Consider the following 18,378-nt stretch of genomic DNA (forward strand, 5'->3'; position numbering starts at 1 on the left):
TTTGATCCGAGACGCAGTGAAGGAAACGGCGTAGGATCACGATATTCCAGGGAGGGAGTCGAGATTTGATAACAATGAGGGGCCCGCTGCTTTCAATTTTTTTGCAGTGCTGACTCAGCTCCCCCGCGATGCTCACTGCCGTCACGTGTGATTGTACTATGCAGGAGAATTGGAAGTAGAAAAGCTTACCTCTGTTTCGTTCTTATATGGATACAGAGGTTGCGTCACCTCGACAAGCTAACGGGACACGAATCTTCGAGAAACCTGAGCTATTTCACAACCCCCATGGTTGGGCGAACTCTTCTTGACAACGTTGGGCACAACCGAAGTTATCGATAAGAGCCCCTCCATACCTTATTTCTCAGGGGTCTAATAGATTCGGTTTGCCCAAGCTGTGCCAGAGAAGCCCCGGTGGCTTCATCAGCCAAGATGGAGGTATTTCTGACTCGGGTAAGTTGTGTTAGAGGCCATGAAGCCAAGAAGCTCTCTTTTCTTTTTCGATTTGACATTTGTCTAACCGCCTTGAACAGCTCACTCAGCAAGCAATGAATTATGCCATCCGGTGAGTAGAATTCATGAAATGTCGACGCGGGTAGGAATCTAACAGTTTCAATCAGCTCTGGAATCACAATTACAGCGACATATGCCATACGCCAGTCGTCACGCCTGCTGAAGGTATTGATTATGTTTACAAAGCTCTGGACTAGGAACATGACTGATAACGATGATCCAGAATGTTGATACTGAGGAGCGCGATGAGTTACTGCTATTACAACAGCGGTTGCAAAGCAAAATACAGGTGCGAAATCCTTTCAATTTGCCCGGTTGAACTTTCATTGGCTAATGTGAATACAAGGTTATCTCCCCATCAATTGATATGATCGAGTTGATGTGCGTAACCTCGGAGCCTTGAAATAAGCTGGCCCATAGCTAATGAACGTATAGTGCTGCTCGTGGCAATACATCACTAGAGTCTGCTGTTGCTCTTACCAAATCATTAAGGTGGGATATCCAGGCTCTTGGCCAACGACTTGCGAAAGCAGCCGCGTCCGAAGAGTCACGACGAAAACACAAGTCTTCTCAAACTCCGTTATCTGCGCGCGAAGAAATAAAGTTCATCGTCAAGGACATCAAGAGCTTACTTGCCAGAATAGACGATGCAGTACCGTTAATGAACCTCGCCATAACCACCTCAGGTGCCAAATTGTCCACCAATCTTCCATCCACTGTTTCCCCATCCAGGCTTTTACAGGCTAGTACATTCCTCACTGCAGGGGATACTCAATATGCCTTATCAGAGGCACAGGCCGTCCAAATTGGTCCAACATTCACTCTATCAATGTACATGTTGTTTGCGAGTCATGTCCGCCCTCTTGATGAAGAGTCTGCGCGAGAAGCAACTTGGAAAGAAGTCATGCACAAAGCTCGCTTGAAGCTCCGGCGAGTCCCGATGAGATTGTACTACTCTGGTGGTCAAACAAAGCCGGAGCCTTCAGAAAATCCTGAGGTTGACGAATTTGCATATCAAGTCATGATAATCGAGGACTTGGAAGATGGACGGGTCCACACCTTTGAAGAAGATGAGCCCCAGCCACACAGCTACGAAGGCGTTTCATCTGCTGGGATCCGGGAGATCCTACCCATCCATCAGATATCCAAGATATTCTACGCTGACACTGGTCGAATTCTGAACATCAATACTGAAGGGGAGACGAACAATCCAGTCCTTTTACTGAAAAGAGACCAAAATGCTATACCGCCACGTCGTATGATGGAACGAGACGAATTCGAAAACGATGCTCTCTCCGACCCCACAGCATATGAGCCGGAGGATGAAGAACAAGCGCAACTTGACTCACAGCTTAATGGCGGCGAGAGTTCGTCACAAGAAAACTTCCATTCTTTACATGAAGATTCGATTCCAGAACAATGGCGGTTACCGCCAGGCTTGGACCCAGAATGGATTGCATTTGAAGTCTATAATGAGGATGAGGGCTCAGACACTGAGTCGGAGGTCGACAATGCCCCTCACACTCCGACAGCCCAACAACCTATCGATCCTGGTATGATGGAGAAGCTTTCCATCAATGATAAGAAAGCCCTCTCGCCGTCACCCTCGCGTCCTTCCACAGAAACCCCTATCACAACTACCGTTTCAAACCCGATGTTTGAAAACATCCGCACATCTCTTTCCCTCCTCGAGACTCTCCTTCGCCTTACCTCCCTGCAACAGTTCCAGCAGCAATCCCATCTCTCTATTAGTGACGAACTTCTGAACTTCTTCTTGGAGGAGTCTTCCACAACGGGCGCCGGTGGAGACGAGCAGCATCGCCAGCGTCTCCGTTACGAAGCTCGCCGTCGAGTCGGTTGGGATCCCTATGACGAAAGCCCAGTCAAGCATCGCGGCGAAGATTATCAATATGGCTGGGGGCCAGGTAGCCCTTCGGCCCAGCCCCGCGAAGGTGACGGCCTTTATACCCCTGGCGGAGATTCACAAAGGCTTCAGCTCCGTTCCAGGGAAAACACTCCCCGAAATGCCAGTCTATGGGAGAGGATCACCCGGTGTAGGCTCGGATCCAAGACGTCCCAGTGGACTGCGAGGGATGACCCCTGCGTACACGTCCGAATCGGAGTTAGAACAGAGCTCACCCTTGGCGAGGAAGCATGGGACAAACCTGAACATCAAGAAACCTGGTTCTGGATCTGCAGAATGAAAAGATCGGGATAATCTGCCTGAATGCTGTAACTTTAGCTCTCCTATTTACTCAGCTTCTTAGAAGGCTGGGGTCATTGGGCTTCAGCAGAATGACCCATAGTACCAATCACAATCTTCAACGCTACAAAAATCCTATACTAGCAACTTACTAAAGTACATGGAACGCTGAACCCCTCTTTTTTGGAGGGGTTTTCTGAGCTTCTGAATAGTACCGGCATCCTTGATGATGCTCCTTATAGAGCGCGCAAGAGTGGTTGTGTCACCTTGGAAATAGTTTTAGTATATAGAGAAGACGACATGAACGGTTATGGGCATGTGGTTACACGGACTAAATATGCCATAGTGGGTATGGCGCCTGTTACCATAAGATCGATCGGTCTAGAGTAGTTATTTACGAAAGTGAAGATACTGGAGCATGCATGGTTGCTAAGGAAAAGACGCTGTCAATCCTAGAAAGTATGTGATTCGACCGAGGGATGTGCACGAAGATAAAAAGCGAACAGGAACGGACATCAATCGCTCAAGCAATACCAAGGGAGAAAAGTAGAATGGAGAAGTAGCCATCAACGCCAACCGAATATCCAACGCCGGAAAAGGAAAGAAAACGAGGGCTCGAAATCAGACAGCGATGCAGCAATTCTGTTTTGCAAATACTTCAGTAACTTGCAAGAAAGGGTCTACTCCCAGTCATCATCACTATCATCTGCTTTCGAGTCGGCCGTTGGGCTCTTATCTTTGGGGCTTCCGGGCGTTCGACTGGCTGTTCCACTGACGACATCATAGCTGGACTCGCTATCCGCCTGCGATTGCTGATCGTTGGATCGGCGAGCCTCTGGCTTTAGAGCGTCCTTACTTGGGGCAGCCTTTCCACCCCCCCGTGTGAACCTGAGGAGTAGAAGGCGACTCAGACTCAGATTCAGAGTCATCATCCCATCCAACCTCTTCCTCTTCTTCAGCATGGGCGCCTGCGTACGGTGAGCGTTAACCTTAAACCATCAACTGGAGATGTATGGGCGGAAAACAAACCTTTCAAAAGTTCCTTGCGCTTTTGCTCCTCTGTTTCAATAACGAGGCGCAAGAAGTAGTAGCGGGTCCAGAAATCAGCATACTCAACAGTCTCTGGAACAAGCTTTTCCATTGCAGAGCGCAGCTCTGGGTACTTTTCCAGATAAGAAGCAATTTCGTCCGTCTTGGCGTCCACGTTGAACTCCTTCTTGTGCTCGGGGAACTTGTCGCTGACAGGGTCCTTGGTGAAGCTGTCCAGATTCGTGTGAATAACGTGCAATTGAGCGTCGAACCGAGTCGCATGGATGACCCTTTTGCCATCCGCATCTTTGCTCTCGAAAAGGAGCTTGCCAGACTCGTCGGTTTCTGGTGGCAGAATGCTCACGGCTTCACGTAGCTTCTGGCTAATGCTGATCCCAAACCGTAGAATTGCCTCATCCGCAGCCTCCTCGGCCTTCTCGATTTCTTTTAGTCGTCGAGCAGCTTCGGCCTTGAAGCGGGAAATGAACCCTTCGCCGCTTGGACCGGCTTCCTCACCTTTCTCCTGAGACTCCCCTTCCGTCGCAGCAGTAGGCGTAGTCGCTTCATCCTTTGAACCTTCGCCAGTCAGAGTTGCCGTGCTGAGCGTCAGCCCCTTTGTTCGATCAACGATGGTGTCTTTCAGATCCGTAAAGCCCTTCACAGCTTCCTCGCTAGCCGCCACATATTCCTGCCTTGCGCCTTCGTAATAACTCTCGCCTTGCTTGCGCACATTGTCCCACAAGCCTCCAATTCGAGTACCCCACGGACTGGCGGAGAAAGCACGGAAGGTCTCGGTGAGCTCGGTGTTGAGGTCGATGTTCGGCTTCTCGGTAGCGGAGGAAGAGTCTGAGGTGGTCTCGTTCCTATTGGAGGAGTAAATCTCCTCCTGGATGTGGTCGTATGCGGTATCCATGGTGGTTGATGGAGGAGAAGTGACAGCTCGGAACGACCACTTGATCTCCGCGTTCGTCACTGGCCGACCGCCCCGCTTGTTTCCCCCCTGGACGTCGATCGACATTTTAGTTATCTGGTGTTTATTGTGCATATGAGACACCTCCAGAATATTATAGGTTGATTAGTAGCAATTAGTAGCAGAATTCTGAGTTCTAGATTTGATTTTCAATCGTTTCCCTATACCTCTCGAACTTTTTCTACGCTAAAGCACATTCTGCCTAGTTGGAGACAGTACTGAGCTGGCGCGGATAAGGGCCCTAGTATGTACAGAGGTGTAAGCAACACTGCAGACTGGCGGCCCTGTCGTCAATTTAAAGCTCTACGACTAGCAAGGCAATGTTATGCAAAATTCTTGGTTGAGATCAACAGACCATCGTGGATCCGTTTTAAAATAGTCGTAAATCATAAAGAATCTATCACTGGTCGGGAAGGCTATACGGCTCACCAACGCTGTCCTGACTGCTCATGCAAAAATTCGGCAAGGGCACACTTTCCATAATACTTGAAGTCAACAGTTGACTCCGTGAAAAAAGCATACCCGCGCCATTGGGTCTCCGCTCCACCGGCTGCGATGATTCGACTTGCACAAGCGATTCGGGAGCTCGTGGCCGCTGGAAAACAACCTCGTTGTCTTCGAATATGCCGTCTTGTTCTCTGACTGGCGAGGATTCTGGAACAATTTCAGTTTGATTGATTTCCTGGCTTTGAGTTTGTGTTTGTATAAAGGGACCAGGAGCCTGCTCAGATGTGTTCGGCCCATGAGACTGCTGTGGGTATTGCGTACCACCCTCGTTGGGAAATAGCTCCGATAGCTTCTGGGTGTTGAGGGATGGGATTGGTTCATGTGGGAATTGAGTTGCCGGTTGCATTCTTTGGTAGTATACGGATGCGTCTGACATTGGTGCTTCCGAAAGTGAATCAAAGTCAGGCTGGTTATGGCGTCCACTACTTGGCAGAGGGAGATCATGTGAATCATCAACTCTGGACACGGGACTGGAAGATGCTATCTTGGTGCTTTCTGGCGGAGGCCTCTGAGTTCTGGAGGGAGTAGCTGGGGTCTGATCATCGTCGCATTCTGGTTCACTCTGATCTGTCTCGGCATCGGTTTCATACACCACTGTCCGTTCTCGCTGGTTGTGCATGACTGGTGCTTCGGTGTCATGACTTGAATATTGCTGGGAGTGCAAGGCAGTCGACGTAGCACACAAAGCAAGTCTCTGAGCAAACGTCGACGGGTGTTGACTTGAAGCAATCAGGACTTTGGGCGAAGCTTCTCTGGGAGTTCTCATTGGCGAAGGACTAGCCTGATCATTGGAGTCCTTGACAAGTTTTGGTGAGGTAGGCGATTCCTTTTTAATTCCACTATCCTGGATATGATGGAACCCGGGGCCCGGTTTCTTTGCAGGTGAACGAGTTGCGCTCCGAAATTGAGAGGATGTAATGATAGCCAGACCAGGGCTCTCTGGAGATTGTGATGAGGGAATCTCCAGCTTTCGAAATTTTCTGGGAGTTTTCAAATCATTCGGTCTTGAATCGGTGATATCTCCGTTACCTGATAATTGGCTATGCCCTCCGAAGGTTAATGGCTCACCGGTAGAAAGATCTCGCTCGATCGTCAGCTCTCGACGATTCCGCTTGGTCGAGGAAGAACTAGCTGTATGTAAATCCGTTCTCGTATTATGATCCTTTTTTAGGAAAACCTTTGATTCCGTGTTGGTAGAGTCTCTTGCAGGGGCTGGCTCAAGATATCCCAGGTTCATGTCGTTGTCATCATCTATGGTGATGTACCGTCGAACAAAATCCATTTGGGTAAGGGTTTTGTCGCGCTTTGCAGGTTGCTTTTCGGTCGAATTGCCCTTTCCCTTTCTTGCAACTCTTGCCTTCGGTGTCTGGCTCTTGCGTATACTAGGTGCACGGCCCGGAAGGGTTGCCCTCGCGTTTTTCCGCCGCCTTCGGGGGCGGTCGTCGTTCATTTCATATTTCGTTCGTGCGAGGCTTGATCCGACAGGCAAGGAACCTAGGTGTTCCGAGTCTGAAGCGGAATTGTCATCTACGACAATAGGCTCGCCATGATTGTTTGCCTCGTCTTGTGTGGTTCCGCCAATATAGTCTAGGGAACCATTGTCGGACTGTGTAGTCTGAGTCACGAAGTCAATCTGCGTGAGGGTTGATTGTGCTCGAGAGCCAGAAAGGGACGACCTCTTCCATTGTCGTTCAGACGTTAAGGGAGCGGTACGCTTGGAAGTGCTGGGGGCTCCTGCCGTTGACCGGCTTGGCCGACTGGGTGTTTTGAATTGTGGTTCTGAAGGCTCTGGAGGTCTCTCTCCTGTTTTGTGGTTTTTCATCGCAGATTCGATAGCTGAGGCATAGGGAGGTCACATCGGGACAAGGCAGGGACTGGTTGGTTGTGCAATGACGTGTCGAGGATGGAGCCTAGTAAAATCGCGTCTCACGCGTCTTGTTCACAACGCGATCACGTGATCAATTTAGATATGATTGTATTGTTCTATTGGTCTTGTTAACTTTGGGGTCATGGCGGGTCTGTCAGTTATAGAAACAAAAAGAGCTTGAATTAATAGAATGGAATAATTCATTCCCTCTTCGGAAACAAGCGTTGGTTCAATCACGGGCAATTATGGCTTGATGTGCCCATAGATGTGATATTTCGATATCAAAGATGGCTACTAGGTGACCTCAGCGGGATGCAGGATTTCCTTGATTACTTTTCCCTTGCGCTGAGAAGAATCTCTCCACCGCATCTCCACCCCACTTCATCGTCTCTTTCCCCACATTCGACTCTCTCGGTCCGTAACATTTACATTCTCGACTCTTTACGGCCGGATTAACCTGCCCCGTTATGACGCATCGGCCCCACCAATCAGCATATCGATCTGAACCCTTGTGAACGCAGGTCTCTATTTCTGCCTGATTACGAGGCGACGAATCGGAGTCCAACAGGGTTGAAGTACAGACTTTGACGCAAGTTCACTGCGCGATATGCGCGTTGGTCTGAAATTGTAGACCGAGACAGGTCAGCTCGTCTTGAGGGCGTTCCATGCCTTTGAGTAGTCCAAGCAGGCATGGTGCGACGGACTGCAGCCCGTGCTCCTAGGGGCAGAGGCACTCAGGGAACAGGATCGAAGCGTCAGGTTTCTTCGGATGACGAGGTTCCAGAGGTCTATCGTGATATGCTCAGAGATGCGGAGGCACGCGATCCCGAGCAGTTCTCCTCAACTCAGCCGGTCAAAAAGCGCAGATTTGCTGACACAAGGGCCATTCCTGTTGGCTCTGAAACTGCAATCCAGACCAATCTGACGTCGGTTCCAAACTTAGATCCTGTACGTGAAGTGCAGACCCTTTCTGAATCGCCCACGGAAGATGAAGAATCTGGAATTGAATGGGAAGATGTTCCGATCGTCCAACCGGCTCAAGGCCCATTAAGTCTGGCAAATGAGTCCTACGACAAGAACGAACCTCTGGTCATTACTTTTGATCAAGATGCTGGAGCTAAAAAACAATCTGGCCCGAAGTGGAGGCCCCTCACAACGACAGAGAAGGAGCTCCGGTTGAATGTGCACAAAACACATCTTCTTTGCCTCTTAGCCCATGTCAATATGCGAAACCGGTGGTGCAATGACCCTCAGTTGCAAGTAAGTGATAACCCCCTGCGCCTTTTCTCGGTTTGTCATAGCTAAGAGAAAACCTCCCTACCAGACTTTCTTGAGATCAATGGTGCCGAAGGATGTCATCAGGCTCCTTCATCCACCTGCCGCTAAACTCGGCTATCAGAAATCTGTGTCTTTTATGAATGGCCTTAACGAGGTTGCAGATATTTTCAGCAAGCGGTTTCGCGTCACATATCCAGGCTTAAGACGATCTCACTGGGCCGATAATGAAACCCAACGAAAGCAAAAAATGGTAAGCCTTAAGACCAATACGTCACGATAGTCGATAAACAACTGACTCCCCTATAGGAGTCAATCATGCTTGAAGGTGAAATGATTTCATCTCGAGATGACTTTCGATCCCAGGGTGAAACGATGCAAGGATCGCGAGACTTTGGAGCACAGCTGTTCTGTGCCCTCTTACGGTCACTGACTATAGAGGCCAGAATCATATGCTCCCTCCAGCCACTCCCGCTCGGAGGTAGTGTCAAGCCCGATACGACGCCCGAGGAGACGAACTCGCAGTCCACTGTTCCTCCTGACAAAAACACGTCTCCTGTAGACAGCCAGAAGAATATGTCGGAACCGCCTGCTCCATCTAGATCTCGACGAATCGGGCGCCCTACATTCAGACCTGGCCCCACGAGACCGTCGTCCACTCGATCGAAGAAGACTTCGAAAGAGATACTGCACGATTCACCGTGTCCAGTCTTTTGGGTCGAGGCTTGGAATGAGGGCGCTGGAAAATGGATTGTGGTTGATCCTGTAGTTACGAAAACTCTAGCGAAACCTGAAAGAATGGAGCCTTCGGCCAAGGATCCCTATAATGCAATGACCTATGTCGTGGCATTTGATGATGGTGCTTATGTCAGAGATGTTACCTGTCGCTACACCAAAGCATTCAACGCCAAAACTCGCAAGAACCGGGTCGAAAATAAGAAAGGCGGAGCAAAGTGGTGGCATGATGCACTTTCAGTGCTCGAAAAGCCAATACTTGAAGCTCATGATGAAGCAGATATCAAGGAACTTGCTGCTTTACTCGAAGCTGAACCGATGCCCAAAAACATCCAAGATTACCTGAACCACCCGGTCTATGCACTGGAGAGGCATCTGCGTCACAATCAAGCCTTCTACCCCGTCGGTCGAAAGATAGGCTCCGTCGGCTTGAGCAAAGCCACATCGAACAGCGACAAACTTGAGCCTGTGTACCGCAGGTCTGACGTTCATACTGTACGAGCTGCTAGGAGATGGTACCTGTTGGGCCGAGATGTGAAGGTCGGAGAACAGCCTCTGAAACATATCCCTCGTCGCAACAAGTCTCAGCAGCACACCAGTGATGATGAAGACGGCGAGACAGCGCTTTATGCAGAGTTTCAGACCGAACTGTATCGTGCACCGCCTGTAGTTCGGGGAATAGTTCCAAAGAATGCATTTGGAAATTTGGATCTCTTCGTCCCAAGCATGACACCCCCAGGAGCAGTGCATATCAAGCACAAGGATGCGTTGCGTGCAGCTCTTATTCTTGGCATAGACCATGCACGAGCTGTAACTGGGTTTGATTTTCAGTCGCGCCCAGGCGTCGGAACGGCTCTAGTGAACGGCATCGTGATTGCAGAGGAATTTCAAGAAGCTATTGAGGAAGTATTGAGGGGCCTTGAGGATGAAAGAGAACAAGAAGCCCTCGAAGCAAGATCAGAAGAAGTTCTCCGCCTTTGGCGATTGTTTCTTCTTAAACTTCGGATATCAGAGCGTGTGAAAGAATATGCCAGCGATAATGAAGAAGCAGAAGATCCCCTGGAGCAGAATCTCGATATCGATCCGGCCGAGAGGGGAGGTTTCCTTCCTGAAGAAGGCGGGGGATTCCTTCCAGAAGAAGGTGGAGGAGGGTTTCTTCCAGAGACAGCGGCATTAATGCCAAGCCCATCTCGAGATGTGCAGATGGAGTTGGAAGCACAGGACTCTACCTCAAATGTTGAGATTGGAGGCTTAGTTCGCGATCGGGGGAAGTCTCGACGGGGTATCAGAGATACCGAGGGAGGCTCTACCGTCGATGAACCATTGGAGGTTGCGAAGGATAATTCCGTCGCCATATCTTCAAAGCTGCCTTCGGCCTCCCAGCAGATTCCCAAGAAACGTATCGGAAAGGTTCCTCACTACAACCTGATTGTGGTGCCAAAAAAATCCGATCAATCCCCTAAGTCATCGCCTCCCCCTAAGAAGCCATCGTCCATGGGACTTTATGGTAGCGCTGAGGACCCCACAGCAGCGGTTGACAACCCCATTTACGACGGTAACACAGCTTCGGCAAACAAGGATAGCCAAGTCCATCTGAATCAATCCGTGCGCGAGCCCGTCCAGTCACCCAAGCTCGCAGTCTCAAGCTCTGATAGTGAGATTGAGAAGGGCTCGTTGATGTCTGAAGATCCCGAGGATGAAGATGCGATTCCAGATTGGCTTGTCTGAGTGGCCAACCGTACGGTGAATTCTGAGTTGATTCTAGGTTCTATAAGACGACATTATCTTAGAAGCCTAGTGCTTAAAAGAATCGTATCTCATGATCGGATGCAGAAATTTCATTCAAATATGTTCAAAACGGGTTATTTATTCTACGGTGGTCCTTCTAAGGACAGCCAAGACGAACCAGTCTAAGGGGAGTATCACATTGCCTTAGAAAGGCTCATGGAAGTGTTTTAATTCCAGCCTCGAAATGATTCTTTCTCTGCATGCTACACTTCAGATGTCGCTGTTAAAGTTCACGTTGCTGTGCGGATACAACTAGTAACTTAAGGATAAAAAAATTCTTTATTCTTTATACGGACAGAAATACTGAACCCTCAGTATTAGAATGAAAATCTGTATTGACGCGCTGGGAAGACCAGATAATAGACGTGTTCACTCTCGCCAGGCCGTCCACGGCCAAAATCAACAGCTTCGTCGAAGACCAGCATCGTCAACACATCCATCCGGATGTCGTATGTTCTGAGTCTTTCCCCCATCGGTTGAGCAATGGCCAAAAAGCTTTGACGAGTATCTGCAATGCTCTCACCCTGAGGATGCAGCAATTGGCCCAACTCCAACTGTGCCGCTCGGAGAATTGCATAAATCTTTGTGAGATTCTCGATCTCGCTTTCGTACGCCTTCAACACCTCCAGCATGGACCTCAGGTTCTGAACAGACATGTGCTCGAAGATCTTCATGGCGGCAACGCCATTGCTAGGTCGCCAACTCGGGAACCAGCGTCTTAAGGTGCCCAAGTGATTCAAGTCTGCTTGCTCGGTCATCCCAGTGCCGTAGTACAGTGCTTCAAGTCGGTCATAGTGGAATGGTATGTGACAGCTCGCGCTGTTGTCATACGTCTCATATAGCCCAAGCCACACCTTCCTCCATAGGTCGAAGAGCTCTTCTTGCAGTTCTGTCTGCTGCGCAGAGGGTTTCCCGCAGGCTCTCTCACGGCTGTAATGAGGAGGGAAGACTGCCGCATCTGGATTGAATACAGTGTTATCTTTGCATGGCATGTCGTTATAGCGTGGCGGTTCTCCAAGCGGGTGGCCTTTGATTGGGACCAGAGTGCTGCGCAAGAACCGTACGATCTTCCGCAGGCAGGTGGATTTTTGGTACATGACGCATCTAGTGTTCTCACAAAGATTGACGCATTTGTGAAATTCAAATGAATGTGTCTTTCTATTGAATGATGGGATGCGGCTGCCGATTTGTATTTTCAAAACCCTCAACTCGGACTGGTATGTTGTAAGTATGGCGTTCTTTCCTGGAATGCCGATCCGGACGATATTAATTATTAACTACGGATTACTTCTGATCATTGGAATCGAATTTCCCATCAAATTAGTAGAAGGAACAGAGCTTTCGAGCTGCTCTTTGTAAGTTGTGGACCCAGATCAACAGTCTATCTAGTTTATGCGAAGTGGCAAGTCCCGATAATTCAAGCTAACGCGTCTTCTCGCGTCTTCTCGCGTCTTATTGGGGTTCAACAAGGTACACACCGCTTCCGCAGGGTTTCATTGGATTGCAGTTAACGTACCTTGGCTGCCATGATGCTGTGATGACGATGGTCGGGGAATTTCACGGTAGCAGAACAACTAGTATATGACAGAACCTCAAGATGTACGGAGACGTGCCGACCGCCAGGCGCTATTTAATATCATATTCGAGATTCGCCCAGATGAGATATAGAGTTATTCTTGTTTCTTCGTAGCTCTCGAATTCACTGACCAGGTCAGAAATACAGCGGACATTGATGACTTCATGACATGCTGGGGGCCAAGAATGCGGGGAGCCAGAGTGCCTTGGCGTGACCGACCAACCTGGAAATCAGGATTCACGGCGATCAACAGGGAAGGAGACTGGGCTAGATTCCCCAGGTTTTATTCTGCAAATGTAAATGAGGCCCGGACCCCGGAGTTTGCCTGGAATTGTGCATTTATGCATGAAGTCGGAGGTCGAGTCTTCCGAGACCCGAGTAACAAGGGTTCAGGGTGACTTCCATGTTTTTTTGACGTAATGATAGTTCACGCTGAAGCTTGGTTTAAAGCCAGCTATTTCCATGCTTGTATTGTGGCTCTAGTATACCTTTGGACAGAGAGTAAAGAACCTGTTGATAACTTGAGCTCTATACCTCTCTGGATATTTGTAAAAAGGGTCTCGACGGCATTATGACCGAAGACAAAGAAATCGAGACTGAAAAAAGGTCAAATGATACAGAGAATGCACGAGCTTCGACAGAATCAACGCCACCAAGTGTCGGCAGTTCGACGCCATCAGAGCGCGCAGGGAATTTTGCACCAATTCATAACGCGGACTCCAAAGGTCCTGAAAGAGGCCTCAGCGATGACCAACGCAGCGACGATGCTTTGTCCCAAACATTATCCCGGCGGCGCACTCAGGCATCTGGCTATGCCGGCGAAGAATGGGCGCAGATTGAGAAACTGATTTCGCGGATGTTCGGTCATGAGCGGAAAGCCAACTCTGAGGAAGAGAAGACCCGACATGCTGGGGTCGTGTGGAAAGGCTTGACTGTGAAGGGTGTTGGCATAGGCGCAGCGCTCCAGCCGACGAATGGAGATATCTTTCTTGGGATCCCCAGGCTGCTCAAACGGCTATTCACGCGTGGACGAAAGGGCGCCGGGGCTGGAAAACCGGATATCAGAACCATTTTGGATGACTTCACGGTAAGATTGTTTTCACGCCCGCAATCGAAGACTTCCATTTCTTTTCTAATAGCCATGTCAAGGGTTGTGTTCGGCCGGGTGAAATGCTTCTCGTGCTTGGTCGCCCGGGATCAGGGTGTTCAACTTTTCTCAAGGTACTTGGGAACCAGCGAAGTGGTTACGAGAGTATCGAGGGCGACGTGCATTATGGCGGAACCGATTCGGAAACAATGACAAAGGATTATCGATCTGAAGGTACTCAGAAGCACGAACATGACTATGTATTTTGGCTAACCTATCTAGTGTCTTATAACCCCGAGGATGACCTTCATTATGCCACACTCACGGTTCGCGAGACTCTACTATTCGCGCTCAAGACGAGAACCCCGGATCAGCAATCGAGAATCCCGGGAGAGAGTAGGAAGGACTATCAGGAGACGTTCCTTTCTGCGATTGCCAAACTGTTCTGGATTGAGCATGCGCTGGGCACAAAGGTTGGCAATGAATTGATACGAGGAATCTCTGGAGGGTAAGCCGACCATGAAACTTCTCGAATGGTCAAAGGAGCTCATATTCTGACAATTATTCTTTGATTTCTAGAGAGAAAAAGAGGGTTTCCATCGGTGAAGCAATGGTAACTAAAGCCAGCACCCAGTGCTGGGATAATTCGACGAAAGGCCTCGATGCAAGTACTGCACTCGAGTATGTGCAGAGCTTAAGAAGTTTGACGAACACAGCTCACGTTTCAACCCTTGTTGCCCTCTACCAAGCTTCTGAAAACTTATTCAATCTGTTTGACAAAGTCATCCTCATTGAAGACGGAAAGTGTGCCTTTTTCGGTCGCACCGAAGACGCCAAGGCACACTTCGAGAAACTGGGCTTTGAGTGCCCCCCGCGCTGGACAACCCCTGATTTCCTGACTACCGTTAGTGATGTCAACGCGAGACGAGTCAAGAAAGGGTGGGAAGACCGCATCCCTCGCACTGCGGAGGAATTTCGATCTGCATACCGAGAGAGTGATCTGTATAAACGTGCGCTTGCCGACATTGAGGATTTCGAGAAAGAAATCGAAGAAAACAAGCATGAACGGCAGGCTGCTAGAGAAAGGACCCCCAAGAAAAACTACACAATTCCGTTTTGGAAGCAGGTGATGGTTCTTACTCACCGTCAGTTCCTGGTTATGTTTGGAGACCGTGCTGCTCTTGCGGGAAAATGGGGCGTCATCGTCTTCCAAGCCCTCATCGTGGGCAGCTTGTTCTTTAATTTACCTAATACCAGGTATGTGTTTGTCCGGTGTCCACTGAAAGTTTTCACTGACGGCAACTAGCTCTGGGGTCTTCACTCGAGGAGGAGTCATGTTCTACATTCTTCTGTTCAATGCGCTACTGGCCATGGCAGAGCTTACTGCGGCATTCGAGAGTCGGCCAATTCTAATGAAGCACAAGAGCTTGTAAGTTGGTCATCGGCCAGACAGTCGCAGCGAAGATATTGACTAGACCCCATAGCTCGTTTTATCGGCCTTCTGCCTATGCCTTGGCCCAAGTTGTGGTAGATATGCCGCTGGTCTTCGTGCAAGTTGTGCTCTTTAATTTGATAGTCTATTTGTATGCTTCCCAGATGCGGAGAGAGGGCTTGTTTCTGTGGGCTAATCTTTTTTTTTTTAGCATGGCGAACCTATCAAGGACGCCGTCGCAGTTTTTCATCTGCCTGCTTTTTATTTTCACGCTGACGATGACCATGTACTCATTTTTCCGCGCTCTGGGCGCTTTATGTTCCTCCTGGACGTTGGTAAGCGCATTGGATTGCTCCAGTGGATATGGCAGGCCAGAATGATTTTGCTGACTTCTTTCCCTAGCCACCCGTCTTACCGGTGTCGCTATTCAAGCCTTAATCGTATACACAGGTCCGACTTCTCATCTTCCTTTGACGTCCATGTGTTAACAGAAGATCTAGGCTATCTGATTCCACCTTGGAAAATGCATCCGTGGCTCAAATGGCTCATCTGGATCAACCCCGTTCAGTACGCATTCGAGGGCCTGATGGCAAACGAGTTCTACAATCTGGAGATTAAGTGTGTGCCTCCGTATGTTGTCCCTGACGGGCCGAATACATCGGCCTCCCATCAGAGCTGCGCTATCCAAGGGAGTACCCCAAACCAGCTTACTGTTCAAGGGTCTGATTACATCAAGGCCGCATACACCTACTCAAGATCTCATCTATGGCGCAACTTCGGGATTATAATCGCTTGGCTCATTTTTTTTGTCTGCCTCACTATGCTAGGAATGGAGATACAGAAACCCAACAAAGGCGGTAGCTCTGTGACTGTGTTCAAGAGAGGCGAGGTGCCTAAGGCTGTTGAAGATGCTATTGAGCATAGTGAACCACCAGCAGATGAGGAGACTATTGAAAAGGAGCACCCAGCCGACACCCTTGGAAAAGAGGATTCCGATCAGACTGTTCAGGACATTGCAAAGAATACGTCGATATTCACGTGGCAAGATGTCAACTATACGATTCCTTATAAAGGTGGACAGCGAAATCTACTTCAAAACGTCGATGGATATGTCAAGCCTGGCCGTCTGACCGCTCTCATGGGTGCGTCTGGTGCAGGGTATGTTCTCTCCATGCGTTTTACCACGAAGGCTACTGACACTCCCAACAGGAAAACCACCCTCCTCAATGTTTTGGCACAGCGAGTTAATTTCGGCGTTGTGAGCGGCAACTTTCTGGTTGATGGAAAGTATGTATACCCTTGAGATATTTGAGCAATGCCGTCCCTAACGTACGATCAAGGCCTCTTCCAAAAAGTTTCCAGAGAGCGACCGGATTCGCTGAGCAGATGGACATCCATGAGCCTACTGCTACTGTTCGCGAATCGCTCCAATTTTCAGCACGTCTGAGACAACCAAAAGAGGTCCCATTGAAAGAGAAATATGACTACTGCGAGAAGATCATTGACCTCTTGGAAATGCGGTCAATCGCCGGGGCCACGGTAGGCTCTAGTGGGTCCGGCCTGAACCAAGAGCAACGAAAGCGACTCACTATTGCAGTGGAGCTGGCCAGTAAACCCGAGCTGTTGCTATTCCTGGATGAACCGACCTCGGGACTTGACTCGTTGGCTGCATTCAACATTGTTCGGTTCCTGCGTAAGCTAGCGGACGCAGGTCAGGCTATCCTGTGCACAATCCATCAACCCTCGGCAGTCCTATTCGAACAGTTCGATGAGCTCCTCCTCCTTCAGAGCGGTGGTCGAGTGGTTTACAATGGATCACTCGGATCAGACTCAAAGACTTTGATCGAGTATTTCGAACGCAACGGAGGGAAGAAATGCTCGCCTCAAGCAAACCCTGCGGAATACATGCTCGAAGTGATTGGAGCTGGAAATCCAGAGTACAAAGGTCAAGACTGGGGAGACGTCTGGGCCAACTCCCCAGAATCGAGAGAATTTTCCAAGACCATCGAAGAGATAATCCACTCCCGCAAGTCTGTGCGAAATGAAGAGACCAGGGATGACCGAGAATACGCGATGCCATTAACGGTCCAGATAGTGGCTGTCACCAAAAGAGCATTTGTGGCATACTGGAGACTTCCAGATTATATCCTGGTATGCTGGAACAGCCTCTAGACTTGAAAAATTTTGATACTTTCTGCTAACTCTACCAGGGAAAAATTATGCTTCACATCTTCACAGGACTTTTCAACACCTTCACCTTTTGGCATTTGGGCAACAGTTATATCGACATGCAATCTCGACTGTTTTCGATCTTCATGACACTGACCATTTCTCCTCCGCTGATTCAACAACTGCAGCCTAAATACTTACACTTCCGAGGGTTATACGAGTCCCGCGAATCCAATTCGAAGATATACTCCTGGACTGCGTTCGTGGTTAGCACTATCCTACCTGAGCTTCCGTACTCTATCGTCGCAGGGTCCATCTACTTTAACTGCTGGTAGGTCATGTTCAGCTCTTCATCACTGATTCCCACCATTTTCTAGGAAAATGAGGCTCACATAATGTCTTGTTTGTAGGTACTGGGGTGTCTGGTTCCCTCGCGACTCGTTCAGCTCCGGATACACATGGATGCTCCTTATGGTCTTCGAATGCTACTACATCGGTTTCGGGCAGTTCATCGCGGCATTTGCACCTAACGAGCTCTTTGCATCGCTACTGGTTCCTTCTTTCTTCACCTTCGTGGTCTCATTCTGTGGTGTGGTTGTTCCCTATGTCGCTCTCCCACACTTCTGGAAGGCATGGATGTACTGGCTTACCCCATTCCATTATCTTCTGGAAGGGCTCCTGGGGGTCGTTACACACAATGTCCCCGTACAATGTGTCGACCGAGAAGAAGCGCATTTCAGCCCTCCATCTGGCCAAACCTGTCAGGAGTACGCAGGGGCCTTCGCCCGAAAATCGGGCGGGTACGTCCGTGACGCTGCAAATGGGCTCTGTGCGTACTGCCAGTATGCTACAGGCGACGAATTCGTATGTCCCTTTCTCCCCTTCCGGAAATGAAGACCTTCAAGGGGTTCCATGGACTAATGTGCTTGCTTTTACGTTCTCCAGGCGAAGAGCTTCAACGTTTCGTATAATCATAAATGGCGTGATTATGTGAGTTCGTATTCCGTGGCCTTGGTAGCGCCCTCGACTAACCACCGACAGGGGATCTTCTGGGCCTTTGTGGCCTTTAACTTTCTGGCGGTCTTTGTGTTTTCCTGGTTATACCTCCATGGAGTTCGGGATCTGAAACGATGGTTCAGCGCTCGCAAGACGCAGCAGAGTAGTGGTGGCAGCCCAGGCGATCAGGAGAAGCCCGGGCAGGATTCTTAGATTTAGTTCCACCCGCGATGC

At 49.4% G+C, this 18,378-nt stretch overlaps 6 protein-coding genes across 6 annotated transcripts; 3 read left to right on the plus strand and 3 right to left on the minus strand.

Annotated features, from left to right (window-relative positions):
• Window positions 1-429: 429 nt before the first annotated feature.
• N7468_007068 (RanGTP-binding protein) lies at window positions 430-2,728 on the plus strand (the record flags this gene model as incomplete). Its single annotated transcript, XM_058476364.1, has 6 exons — window positions 430-450; window positions 531-562; window positions 618-675; window positions 734-799; window positions 857-891; window positions 946-2,728. The coding sequence occupies 6 exons, from the start codon at window positions 430-432 to the stop codon at window positions 2,726-2,728; spliced, it is 1,995 nt and encodes a 664-aa protein (XP_058329254.1).
• A 665-nt stretch (window positions 2,729-3,393) lies between these two features.
• Window positions 3,394-4,760, minus strand: N7468_007069 (BSD domain-containing protein; the record flags this gene model as incomplete). Its single annotated transcript, XM_058476365.1, has 3 exons — window positions 3,394-3,552; window positions 3,602-3,681; window positions 3,743-4,760. The coding sequence occupies 3 exons, from the start codon at window positions 4,758-4,760 to the stop codon at window positions 3,394-3,396; spliced, it is 1,257 nt and encodes a 418-aa protein (XP_058329255.1).
• A 352-nt stretch (window positions 4,761-5,112) lies between these two features.
• Window positions 5,113-7,041, minus strand: N7468_007070 (uncharacterized protein; the record flags this gene model as incomplete). The annotated part of the gene is made up of 1 exon (XM_058476366.1): window positions 5,113-7,041. The coding sequence occupies one exon, from the start codon at window positions 7,039-7,041 to the stop codon at window positions 5,113-5,115; it is 1,929 nt and encodes a 642-aa protein (XP_058329256.1).
• Window positions 7,042-7,776: 735 nt separating this feature from the next.
• Window positions 7,777-10,824, plus strand: N7468_007071 (uncharacterized protein; the record flags this gene model as incomplete). The annotated part of the gene is made up of 3 exons (XM_058476367.1): window positions 7,777-8,346; window positions 8,411-8,614; window positions 8,671-10,824. The coding sequence occupies 3 exons, from the start codon at window positions 7,777-7,779 to the stop codon at window positions 10,822-10,824; spliced, it is 2,928 nt and encodes a 975-aa protein (XP_058329257.1).
• A 377-nt stretch (window positions 10,825-11,201) lies between these two features.
• On the minus strand, window positions 11,202-11,981 carry N7468_007072 (uncharacterized protein; the record flags this gene model as incomplete). The annotated part of the gene is made up of 1 exon (XM_058476368.1): window positions 11,202-11,981. The coding sequence occupies one exon, from the start codon at window positions 11,979-11,981 to the stop codon at window positions 11,202-11,204; it is 780 nt and encodes a 259-aa protein (XP_058329258.1).
• A 1,050-nt stretch (window positions 11,982-13,031) lies between these two features.
• On the plus strand, window positions 13,032-18,357 carry N7468_007073 (putative ABC transporter; the record flags this gene model as incomplete). Its single annotated transcript, XM_058476369.1, has 15 exons — window positions 13,032-13,547; window positions 13,610-13,781; window positions 13,830-14,055; window positions 14,127-14,804; window positions 14,854-14,976; window positions 15,032-15,104; window positions 15,191-15,314; window positions 15,382-15,429; window positions 15,480-16,137; window positions 16,189-16,266; window positions 16,320-17,130; window positions 17,190-17,479; window positions 17,559-18,012; window positions 18,094-18,138; window positions 18,190-18,357. 15 exons carry the CDS (start codon window positions 13,032-13,034, stop codon window positions 18,355-18,357), a joined length of 4,464 nt encoding a protein of 1,487 aa, XP_058329259.1.
• Window positions 18,358-18,378: the final 21 nt, after the last annotated feature.

Source organism: Penicillium chermesinum (assembly GCF_028974085.1).
Source record: "Penicillium chermesinum strain IBT 19713 chromosome Unknown utg000005l:1.0-4115287.0:1.0-4118363.0, whole genome shotgun sequence".
Taxonomy (NCBI): Eukaryota; Fungi; Ascomycota; class Eurotiomycetes; order Eurotiales; family Aspergillaceae; genus Penicillium; species Penicillium chermesinum.